Source organism: Cryptomeria japonica, chromosome 3 (assembly GCF_030272615.1).
Source record: "Cryptomeria japonica chromosome 3, Sugi_1.0, whole genome shotgun sequence".
Lineage (NCBI taxonomy): Eukaryota > Viridiplantae > Streptophyta > Pinopsida > Cupressales > Cupressaceae > Cryptomeria > Cryptomeria japonica.
In genome coordinates, this window is record NC_081407.1 from 848,694,916 (window position 1) to 848,707,683 (window position 12,768).

At 36.5% G+C, this 12,768-nt stretch overlaps 1 protein-coding gene across 5 annotated transcripts in view; it reads left to right on the forward strand.

Annotated features, from left to right (window-relative positions):
- LOC131033633 (folate-biopterin transporter 1, chloroplastic) overlaps positions 1 to 11,721 on the forward strand; it is a 65,247-nt gene extending 53,526 nt beyond the window's left edge. For all 5 annotated transcript variants that reach the window (XM_057964883.2, XM_057964884.2, XM_057964885.2 and 2 more), the window contains 3 exons: positions 3,450 to 3,618; positions 3,743 to 3,835; positions 11,053 to 11,721. In XM_057964883.2, coding sequence (XP_057820866.2) covers positions 3,450 to 3,618; positions 3,743 to 3,835; positions 11,053 to 11,370 — 580 coding nt within the window. In that variant the 3' untranslated portion in view covers positions 11,371 to 11,721. The remainder of the gene's footprint in view (positions 1 to 3,449; positions 3,619 to 3,742; positions 3,836 to 11,052) is intronic.
- Positions 11,722 to 12,768: the final 1,047 nt, after the last annotated feature.

Below are 12,768 nucleotides of genomic sequence, written 5' to 3' on the forward strand. Positions count from 1 at the left end.
GCTAGTTTTTTTCGTACTACAGAAGTTGCATATCCATAAAAATGTTCCACCACCTTTTACTTGGTCTATTATTTTGACATATTTCCATAAAGGTGAATTTGGGTCAGTTTTGAAAGTCCGTTGAGGAGTAGAGCTACTAGTCGTTGCCATTATGATTTCTACAACAAATTAAAAAAAAAAATATTAATATTTAATATTATATATTTAACATTTAGCAAAATAGTTTTATAATTTATTATTATAGTTTGAACTTTGTTTATTTTAAATCACTTAATAGTTTGTTAAATTAAAAGTTAAAAAAAAAAACCTAATATAAATTAAAAATTACAATTTTCGATTTTTAATTTTAAATAATAAAAGTTATAAAACTATTTTAATAGGTTCATAATTTATTAATTATTATTATTTTAAATATGAATAATTCATATTTAAAATAATAATAATTAATAAATTATTAACCATTAAAATAGTTTTATAGTTTTTAGTCTTTTATTATTTAATATTAAAAATCGAAAATTGTAATTTTTAATTTATATTAGGTTTTTTTTTTAACTTTTAATTTAACAAACTATTAATTGATTTAAAATTAATAAATTCAAACTATAATAAAAATAAAAAATTTAACAAACTATTATAAAAATTTCGAAATTAACAACCTACCTGCAAGCTCGAAATGGCGCCTCCCGTCTTGGCTCCTTCGCGCGTCCTCTGCCGTGGCTCCTTCGCGCGTCCTCTGCCGTGGCTCCTCCTGTGCAACCCGCAACCCGTGGCGGCCTCCTCCTGTGCAACCCGCAACCCGTGGCGGCCTCCTCCTCCTGTGCAACCCGCAACCCGTGGCGGCCTCCTTCTGTGCAACCCGTGGCGGCGGCCTCCTCCTTCTGTGCAACCCGTGGCGGCCTCCTATGTTTTCGTGGCTCCCGTGCCCTCCTCCTGCGCTTTCGTGGGATGTTTCTTCTTTTTTTTTTAACTTTCGGGTTTAAAACGATGTGAAAAAACCTTCGACATTTTTGCACGTGCAGATTCGGCAAAAAAACCCTACGGAATCGCCACGTCTACATCGGATGTGTCGGGGTTCGTGTCTAAAAACGCGGATACGTTTCAGGTTAAAAAAAACAGTACCCTGTTCGAATCCACAGGGATTCCATGGCGAATCCGAATCCGGTACGTATCGTATCCGGATTTGGGAGCAAACTAGGAAGTACCGGTAACTTAGGATACCACGATTGCAGATGTTCGCCCTGGCAGGTGCGACCCAAACTAACTGCAACAAAGCACGATTTTGAGGAAAAAACCGTCAAACCCTGAAATAGGAACCCTCGGAAAGGGAATTTACGATTTTGAGGAGAAAATCGAAAAACCAAGAAATCTGAGGTTACAAATCATCGTTTTTGTGGAAAAAAACGGTAAAACCCAGATAACTAAAATCTTACGCAAATATCGCGGATTACAGATGAGATAATTTTTAAGGGAAAATTATAAACCCTGTGAACAATTTTTGAGGAAAAAATCATGAAAACCCTCCCATGATTTTTTGTGGAAATAATCAGAAAACCGATAGACAATTTTTCAAGAAAAAATCGCGAAAACCTTGGGACCTGTAAGACGAGGTCTGGCCTAAATCAATCTAATCAAGGCAACAATATTCAGATATCGTGAACATGCATTGTTTCCAGGTGTTGTGGCAGCTGTTGAACTTTCGTTTGTGTTCCAACATGATGCTGGTCAAAGATGCCATCACGGAAATCGAGGTTGATCGAGGTCAACCTAGTGAAAGCATTAGATAGAAGAATCTGATTCAAAAATCAGAATAGAAGCAGCTGCACAAAAAATTTGAAACCCTGGAGGAGAATGCTGGCACAAAATTCGAGGCACAGAAAACGAAGCACCCCCAAAAAATCTGAGACCAACCCAGAAAAGGTCTCAGGGTTTTCATGATTTTTTCTTGAAAAATTGTTTGTCGGTTTTCTGAATTTTTCCACAAAAAATCATGGGAGGGTTTTCACGATTGTTTCCTCAAAAATTGTTCGCAGGGTTTATAATTTTCCCTTAAAAATTATCTCATCTGTAATCCGTGATATTCGTGTAAGATTTTAATTATCTGGGTTTTACCTTTTTTTCCACAAAAACGATGATTTGTAACCTCAGATTTCTTGGTGTTTCGATTTTCTCCTCAAAATCGTAAATTCTCTTTTCGAGGGTTCCTATTTCAGGGTTTGATGGTTTTTTCCTCAAAATCGTGCTTTGTTGCAATTAGTTTGGGTCGCACCTGCCAGGGCGAACATCTGCAACCTTGGTATCTTGCAGTCAGTTTTGAAGTTGATACTCTTCTGCAAAAGGGTTTGCCGATTTTCCTCAAAATCATGGTTTCAGTTTTCAGTTTGGTTACTTAACGTTAGGTTGGATGGATTCTGGTATTCTTGGTCATTAACACTTTTCAGATCCAGGGAGGGTCTCCACTGCAGCAAAGTGTTCTTTTCATTTGTGATCAAAAGACCTGCAGTGTCTTCTGTAGGGTAGTTAGTAGATAGAATGACCATTAAGGGAGGGTATTAGAATATTTAATTATATTTTAGTCACCTATATTTAGTTCCTTGTTTAATGGTCATTTAGCTTTTTAGTTAATTAGCTTTTAAGCTTTATTTAGCATTTAGCTTTTTCTTTTTAGTTAATTAGCTTTTAAGCTTTATTTAGCGTTTAGCTTTTTAGTAGTTCACTTTAAACGACTTGTTCTTAATTTAGAACGTCGTCCTTGTAATCTCTTTATATACGCTTTTATATTGTTGAATAGATTATCTGATTATTGAATCATTCATTCAATTTATTTTTCAGATATAACACCTGTTGTAAAATATTACAAATACTTGTAAAATGTTTTTATTAGTTCAAGTATTCAAGGTCATGTTTGGTACAGGGATTTAACTCAAAATCAAATTTTTCAAATTTGATTGGTCAAAAATTGCAAGGATTCCATAAAATATTGGTGCAGAAAATCAGAAAATTGACAAATCAATAAGGGCTCCAATAATGGAAAAATCGACTTGTAGAATTGTGATTTTTCCAAAGAATAATTTAAAAAAATAAATATTATCGTTTGCTTGTAAACAATTACTGAACTTTTTGGTGTCGATAAGCACCACTCAAAATTGCAATCACTTTAAAAATTCTGAACTAGTCATCAAGATTTGCTAGTTATGAACTACGCTAGAGATGTCCATTGTCTGCTGAACCTGTTTATCTTTGAGATCCTCTTTTACAATAATATTAACCGCTACATCTTATTTTTTAGCTTTTGATTGCAACTAGCTCATCACATTTTATCTTTCACGTGAGTCACTAAGAATCTTGATTTTAAAGTTTTTTTCAGTTGTTTATATGGTGAAATTTTGCTATTTTAACTAGCTATTAAGGAATTAGCAATGTTGGTGACAGTATCATTATTTGTATTTCAGGACAAATAAACTGGGTTTTGGGCCAGAGTTCCTTGGTCGTGTAAGGCTGGTTACATCAGTTGCTTCATTGATTGGGGTTGCACTTTATAATGGTCTCTTAAAGAGTGTACCTTTACGGAAAATATTTCTCTGGACAACCCTTTTTGGAGCAGGTCTGGGCATGACACAGGTATTTATAGTTTGAATACTAACAGGAAATAGTGTAAGATACAGACAACCTAAAAGATGTCAATTCCTCTTTTGCAAGAATCAAATATTTATTGATAGAAATGGAAAACCCTGGCAATGCTCAGATCATACTCGTCACCGGCATTAATCGACAGTACGGTATTAGTGATGAATGGTTTGCAGTTGGGGATTCCCTAATTCTGACAGTCCTTGGTCAGGTAAAACATCTGGCCTTACTTTTCTGAAAAAATACAACAGTGCCAGTACTTTCATTTTTGGGTGCATATCTCTGGTCCTTTGCTAAAGAAGGAAATTCTTTTATTGTTTTTTACTTCAATTATTATTTATTTGGTATAGGATCAGTGACCTAAGTGAATTCCATAAATTCACTAGTTCCCAATTTGTGGAATTTTGTGTATAAATAGAGAACCCATGCTTGCTAGATAGATATACTTTCCATGGGAACCTAGTCATTATTACCTACCCTAGCAACGGAATTCTTTCTTGCACTTAAGATTCCTCATCTCATGGATCTGATTTTTTGCCTGTGTTGAAAAAGTTGAAATAATGGATTGTTTATATTAATGTTGTCTGAAAAGAAATGAGTAGAAAGATCCACAGTATAGTTGCTACAAGTACTAGGTAAAGCTTTGCTAAAGGAACTACTTGAAGTCATTTCAAGTTGGGGTTAATGAATTGGGCAAGAATAAGGAATATCTTAAAAGTTTTAATTCTAGTGAATTTTAGGTGTGCATCGGCCACTCAGCAATGCTAAATTTAAAAAATCCTTTTCTTAACAGATTACAACAGAGTTTAGAATGGTTCACATTTAGTGGGTGCCATGTTTAGTAAAAAATGATCATCTCAATTCTGTGCTGAAAATATGTAAGAGGCTTTTGTAGACACCTTTAATCATTGGTATAATGTTTTTGACATTAAAGAGGCTGTTGGACAACCACACTTCTGTCAATAACTTCAAATTCACAGTCCACAATCATAACTTGTCCTTTCTTGTAACACTGTAGTCCAAGTCAAAAAATGCCACCTGAAATTTCCAGTGCCAAAAATTTGTAAGAGGCTTTCCTTTACACCTTTTATATCCATTCCGTGCTGAGTTTTTTTAAGAGGCTTTACACCTTTTATCATTGATATGATATGCTAAAAGAGACCGTTGGACAACCACAGTCACTGTTCTATCAGTAACTGCAAATTCAGTCCATAATCATAAACTCATCTTTTTTATAACACTGTAGACCAAGTCAAAAATGCCACCTGAAATTTCTGTTCATGACTAGGATTCTCTATGGGTGAAGCTTATGGTGGTCCAATAATGAACTAAATCTGCGATGGCTTGATTAAAAGTATGCCAGTTGGAAGTTCTGTGGTCAAATTTCAACAAAAAAAGGTAATTAAAAGTTCAAGATCAAAGAAGCTGGGGATTCAAAATGTTCCACTGTTGTAGTAATCGTGTAGTAATTCATTGAATAATATTATAATATGCCTTTATGTCAGCAGAAATATGTATGGCAGCCTGTAAAAGATAGAAGATAAACAAATACAGTTTGCAGAAATAAAAAAGATGAAAAACAGAGCACAAAGACTAAACACCAGATTTTATCGTGGTTCGGCAAACTTAGCCTACATCCACACTGAGAGCAGAGGTCTTTTATTATATCAACAAATTACATATTACAATGATACAACAGCAGCTTTAAATAAGCTTCCAACTACACCGGAAACTGAAGAGACACGGTTTTGGAGGGAAGGCAATGATGTCCGTTGGTCTTCATCTTAACAATCTCCCACCTGATAGCCAATGGATGCTGCTATTGATCAGTCATTCCCCTGCTCTTCCTGCTGATTTACTTCTTCTTTACGAGCCCAAGAGAAGTCCTAGCACTTTCGAACTTCTCCTTGGACACACTTTTAGTAAAGATATCTGCCAGGTTGACATTTGTGTCAATTTTAACAACCTTCAACTTGCCTTCTTCAACCATATGACGAACAAAATGAGCATGCACATCAATATGTTTAGAACGTCGCTGAGAGGAATGGTTATGAGCCATAAAAATGGCGCTGCGACTATCACAAAACATAACATAATCGCTTTGTTGGTATTTCATTTCACCAAACAATCGTTGCAACCAGATCATTTCTCTCGCACCTTCAGAAAGAGCCAAATACTCAGCCTCTGCAGAAGAAAGAGCAATAGAACGTTGCAGCCTAGAGGCCCAACTAATGGCAGCTCCAGCAAACATGAAGACATAACCAGTAGTAGACCTCCGTTTGTCTAAATCTCCGGCAAGATCCGAATCCGTGAAACCTTGTAACTGAACATTGTTGCCACCAAAGCATAATGCATAATCTGAAGTTCCTTTTAGGTACCTCAATATCCACTTAACCGCTTCCCAATGAATCTTCTTGGGATTGCTCATGAATCTACTCACAACTCCCACCGCATGAGCAATGTCGGGACGTGTAGAAACCATAGCATACATAATGCTACCAACTGCTGATTTGTAAGGAATTTCTTCCATGAAATCCTTGTCTTCTTGTGTTTTTGGGCACAAATCAGAAGATAACTGAAAATGAGTGGCAAGTGGGGTAGAAACAATATTGGCATCAGCGATATCAAAACGATCAACTACTTTGTCAATGTATACCTTTTGTGACAAAGTGATCTCCTTTTCTCTATCTCGGGTGATCGTCATGCCAAGAATCTTCTTGGCTGCCCCTAAATCCTTCATAGCAAATTTACTTGCCAATTTAGTTTTTAACTCACCAACAATTCTAGAACTTGTACCAGCTACCAACATGTCATCAACATAGAGAAGAAGAATGACGAATTCACCATTCGGAAGTTTCTTGTAGTAGATACACGGATCAGATTCACATCTTATGAAGTTATGTTCAATCATGAAAGAATCGAACTTAACATACCACTGCCTCGGGGCTTGTTTGAGCCCATACAAGCTACGTTTTAGTTGACAATAGAGATGTTCCTGTCCTTTTTGCACAAAGCCTTCAGGCTGATTTATGTACAATTCTTCATTAATGTCTCCATGTAGAAACGCTGTCTTTACATCAAGCTGTTCCAACTCAAGGTCCCATACAGTTGCGAGTCCTAAAACAGTTCGGATTGATGTCATCTTCACAACTGGAGAGAAAATTTCAGTGAAATCGATCCCCTTTACCACCAATCTGGCTTTGTAACGCTTCCTACCTTCGCCGCCTTCTTTCAATTTATATACCCACTTGTTCTTAAGTGGTTTTTGATTTGGTGGAAGGACAACCAAATCCCATGTGTTAGTAGCTTCAATCGAACTCATTTCTTCTTGCATAGCACCCTGCCATTTATCCCAATTTTCATCCTTCATAGCTGCTTGAAAATTTGAAGGTTCTGTATATTCAGATAGCAATAAAGTGGGCTCTGCCTCTTCAGCGAAGAGAAGTTCACAATCAGATAATTTGGATGGAATCTTTCTCTGTCTACTTGATCTTCTGATATTCCCTAAATCAATTTTAACATCAGCTAGGTCTTTTTCTCTTATATCCCCATCACTATGTTCTTGATCTTTTTCAGATGGTGAATGCCTTTTATCAGAGGATACAACACCTTTCTGCACCCTGATGTTTTCATCATTATGACCATTATCACCTCTACTTTTGCGCTTATGTTGGTCAATATTGCAAATTGGAGAGTCAACAAATGGCTGCATACCAAGCTGTGAGTCACAGACAGGGAAATAACTTGTAGGCTGCGTATTGAACAAAGACTGTTGCTGCACTGAAGACATACCATCATGCCACCGTGTAGTATCCAAACCTGCTGAAGTGTTATGAACAGCAGAATTATTTCGAACAGAATAATTATTTTGAACAGAATTTCCATTATTACATAATTCTGGCAAATGTATGTATTCATTTTTTGAATTGTCATGTTTCTCCAATCTTGGAAATACTGTCTCATTAAAGACAACATCTCTGCTATGGACTATTCTCTTTCCAACGGGATCCCAAATTGATCTTCGCCATAGCCTACGAAGATGCCTCGCTGTGATTTAAAATCCAGCTTTGTCCTTTTTTCTTTAGGGACATGAACATAGGCTTCACATCCAAAAACTCGGATGTGTGAATATGAAATCCATTTTCCTAACCATTCCTCTTTCGGAATACCGAAATTCAACCGTGATGAAGGACTCTGGTTGATTAGATACACAGCTGTATTACAAGCCTCAGCCCAAAACTCCTTGCTTAAACCAGCATTTGAGAGCATGCACCGTGCTTTCTCAAGGTTGGTTCGGTTGAGTTTTTCCGCTGCCCCATTCTCTTGAGGGGTGAACGGAACAATTTTAATTCTTCTAATGCCATGATCTGCACAAAGGTTATCAAACTCCAAGGAACAAAATTCACCTCCATTATCCGTTTTTAAACACTTTATTTTGTGACCACTTTGGTTTTCAACAAGTGCTTTGAAAATTTTGAATTTTGAAAACACTTCAGATTTACGGGACATCATATAAATCCAAACTTTTCTAGTACAATCATCTAGGAAAGTAACAAAATAGTTTGCGCCTCCATAAGAGGTTACCTCCGTAGGTCCGAAGACATCCGTGTGCACCAATTCCAGCGGTGTTGTCTTCATGTCGTGTCCATTCTTCAAGAAGCTGACCCGTCTTTGCTTCCCATGAAGACAACGTTCACAAAACTCTAAATTTGCTGATTGTAGACCCGGAAGTTGGTCACGGTTGAGCATCACCTCAAGGCCTTTCTTGCTCATGTGACCTAACCGTTGATGCCAAAGGGCTACATCGCTTCCCACAATTGTCATAGCAGCTCCCACCTCATCAATGGTTTTCACAATGTAGAGATTACCTGTCTTGTCTCCTTTTGCAATAGCTAAGGAACCCGTGGCTATTTTCCATGTGTCCGTGAGTTTGGTTTTAAAGCCTTGTGTATATAATTGGCTGACTGAAATCAGATTTCTCTTTGATTGAGGAACATGTCTAACATCTTTGAGCAATAATTTGGCTCCTCCATCTAGATGCAAGACAACATCACCTTTCCCAATGATTTTACAAGTTTTGTTCTTGCCCAAGTATACTTCTCCACAATCGCCTTCTTGATAATTTGTGAATGCATCCGTGAGAGAGGAAGCATGAAAAGAGGCGCCAGAATCAATTACCCACGAATCAGATTTTGTATCAGTTGTAGCTAGTACTAGAATCCCATCATCTTTATCATGGACTATGCTTGCTTCGCTGTCCAATACTTTGTCTTGTGCCTTCTTGTACTTTCTACAGTCTTTCTTGACATGACCAGCCTTCCCGCAAAACCAACAACCGCCTTCTCTTCCTCTAGACTGCGATCTTCTAGCTGATTTGGACCTTCGATAGTTATTATTTCTGCCTCTATATTGGCTTCTTCCTCTATTTTTGGTGCTCACCATTGTGAGAGCATCACCAGATGAGGGCTCATCATTCTTCCTCCTTAAATCTTCGGAGAGGAGTGGCTGAAACTTCATCAAAGGCCAACTTCTTGGAGCTTGATGCCGTAGTGCTTATGGCTGTCACAACTCCATCCCAGCTGTTTGGTAGAGAGCATAAGAGAAGAACAGCTTTATTTTCATCGTTTTGAGTCATTCCAACCGAATTCGCTTGGCTGATCAAAGTGTTGAATTCATTAATATGGTTCGCCATTGCGCAACCTTCCTTCATCTTGAGTTTATAAAGTTTCTTCATGATGAAGACTTTATTTGCAGCAAACGCCATAGCATATGTTTTTATCAGTTTATCCCAAACTTCTTTTGTAGTATTCTCCTCTGCAACATTGAATAGAACATTGTCATTCAGCGAAAGAAAAATTGTTGCCTTGGCTTTTTCATCAAGAGTCTCCCAATCTTCGTCTTTCATGGTAGAAGGCTTCTTTGATTTTCCTTCGAGCGCAAGTTTGAGGTCTTGCTTGATCAGCAAAGATTGCATCCGAATCTTCCATATTCCGAAATTCTTTCTGGAAAATTTCTGCACCTTCAAATCCTCCATCTTCAGGAAATTCAATTACCAAATTTCCAAACAGCTGTGCACCCAGCTCTGATACCAATTGTAAAAGATAGAAGATAAACAAATACAGTTTGCAGAAATAAAAAGGATGAAAAACAGAGCACAAAGACTAAACACCAGATTTTATCGTGGTTCGGCAAACTTAGCCTACATCCTCACTGAGAGCAGAGGTCTTTTATTATATCAACAAATTACATATTACAATGATACAACAGCAGCTTTAAATAAGCTTCCAACTACACTGGAAACTGAAGAGACACAGTTTTGGAGGGAAGGCAATGATGTCCGTTGGTCTTCATCTTAACACAGCCTGGGAGCAAAAATATTTGGCTACACCCTCATGGCTTATTGGATTATGTACCGAGGAAGCTGGAGCGAATGTGGACAATTATTATACTCTTAAAATATTAATTTTAAAATATATCAGATGGAAACAATCATAGTAGCATTCCATTTGCATGACATTGACGTGGCATGTCAAAAGTGTGGCATGTCAAAAGTGTGAACGGAAGTTTAAAACAGGAGAAACCTGGCAAGAGCCTGGGAAACTGGAAAACAATATAAGATTCATAAAAAAATAAAGAATTTTTTTATTTTTCTATTTTATGTCAAATATAGTGCAGATATTAGAAATAAACATAGTACATTAAAAAAATTCCAATTATGAAAGAAGAGTTTTTTGTAAAAAAGCTATTTTACTTTCTTCTAAGAGGTTTATGTTAAAAAAAAAGCTCATCCTAAAATCTTCAGTGTTAGGGTCATGGAGCAGCCTTTAGGCAAAGCCCGAAATTTTTAAAAAATCAACTCTCATAAGGATATAAATTGAGAGAAAAAGCCTGATTAGTGTCCATTAAAAAAAAACAAAAACAAAAAAAAATCTATCAAAGTAAAACTTTCCAGTCTTAATCCTAGCTTTAATAGTAAGCTAAGATTTTTGAGTCTTCCCTTCAATTTTTCTAACCTTAAGTGAAAAAATGAGCCAAAACAAGGATAGGCATACTAAAACTTAACAGAAACATGTTTTGAAAAGTTCGGGAAATGGCATGGCAAATGTGGTGGGTTATGATTAGTTGCGAGTTTTTGGAGTGTAATGCCACTATGGGAACAACATATGATTTGTAAACTGCTACGAAACATAGAAAAAGACGATTTTTGCATGACAATAAAGGCATATTACAATAAAATGTAATAATTCATTGTAATAGAAGTGGAAGTAGAAACATGTTTTTTTTTCAGTGTCTATGCTCTATAACATGTCATTGTTCTTTAAGGCTTTCAAAATGCCTAGTGGGGGGTGGCAATTTTATTGGTTAAGAGAGTTTTCTACATTTAAAAAGTTCTTGAAAGGATTTCTGACTTAAAATTTTCTATTTCAGGCATCGTTCATGCCTGTATTGGTACTTGCTGCAAAGTTATGCCCTTCAGGTATGGAAGCCACGCTCTTTGCAACTTTGATGTCAATTAGTAATGGGGGCAGTGTCACCGGAGGTCTAATTGGAGCAGGCCTCACAAAAATTTTGGGTGTCACAAAAGATGATTTCACAAACCTAACACTATTGTTGTTATTGTGCAATATGAGTTCCTTGATTCCTTTGCCCCTTCTTGGTTTGTTGCCTAAAGAAAATGAGTTGGATGCTGCAACAAGCGACTCGGACAAAGCAATGCTTGGTATTGAAGAGAGCAAATTACAGTAAAACAATGAACAATTAAATTTGAAGAGAATTCATTGTTTAACATTAGGAGTTCAACCTTTGTATCGTCAAAAGCCAAAGTCTAATGCTTTCAAATTAAGGTTTTCCATAGATTTCTTTTGAATCTTTTACATGTCTTCAAAAGTGAGAGATGTGCATGTGGGATATCATTTGAATCTTTGGGATTCTCTCGTAGTGGGAAGGTTTTGCAACATATCTTTTTGGCTTATGTAGCTACGGCTTTGAAGTTTGAAAGAAAATAATTTATTGGACATTGTAGTAAATACCATAGACTGTAAAAATTGTTTTGTAAAAACAGTTACGCCAACAAAAAATTAACATAATGTTTTTTTCCTTAGTTCTCACGATGATGCCTAATTTGAAGGTTTTCATCTTTTTTGTGCTCAGTGTCATGTCTTGCAAGCTGTCTCTAGCTTCTGGCTGTTATCTATGTAATATCTGTAATTTATGAACCATTTACAAATGATGTCAAATCCTTATGAGGCGAATTTGTTCCACATTTTCCTAGCACTGTTATCCCAGCTCTTTTTCTTTGATTAAAAGATACTCTCTTCATAGTACTGGTTCGTTTCTATCTGTAACTCGAAAACAAAAATAAATTGCTACCTTTATAGACAAAATTGAAACTTGAGATTAGTAAGTACATTGAAGTTAGGCCGAAAGGTTTTCTATAATGTTAAGTACCGTCTGTTCTGCTGTTTGAACATATTGTGGCAGGTTCGAATCCCAAGTGTAGTGAAAGCATTTAAATTGCTGTTTACTTTGGCTTTGACTGAAGTCCATTTTTACCCTTGTTTTTTTAGGAAAATGATACGGAGATCATTCTTTAAACTAAACTTTGCTATTTCAAACTGATTTCAGATCACTGTAAGGATTGTGTGTTGAAAATGCAGGGGAAGAGCGAAGAGCATCAGTAGTTGTTATAATTCCAAAAATCAAACACTCCTTGCACACCAACCCCTCAATTACTGATTTAAAAGAAATCAGAAAAAAACAAACAAATTAAAAGCCCATTAATAAATTTCACATGTACTAATAGCCATCCATTTTTTAGCATTTTTTATCATAATTGGCCCATGTGCACCTTTATTGGTACTCATAGCACACGACTACGGGGGCATTTATGCATAAGTATTGACAATTTTAAGTGCACGGTTATTGGGTCATCTATAAGCAGGTATTGGTTGACACTTTGAAATGTGTGTTTTTTTGACCCTTGTGTGCATAATGGATCCTACAATGTGCATCGTTAGTACCCAAAAGCCAAAACGATATCTGTAAGTAGTTAAGTAGCATGCGGTTTAAAATCTGTGGGTGCATGAAGTTAGCTATAACAGCTACTGGTATGCTTCCCCTATAAACAAATCAATGTTTTTGTTG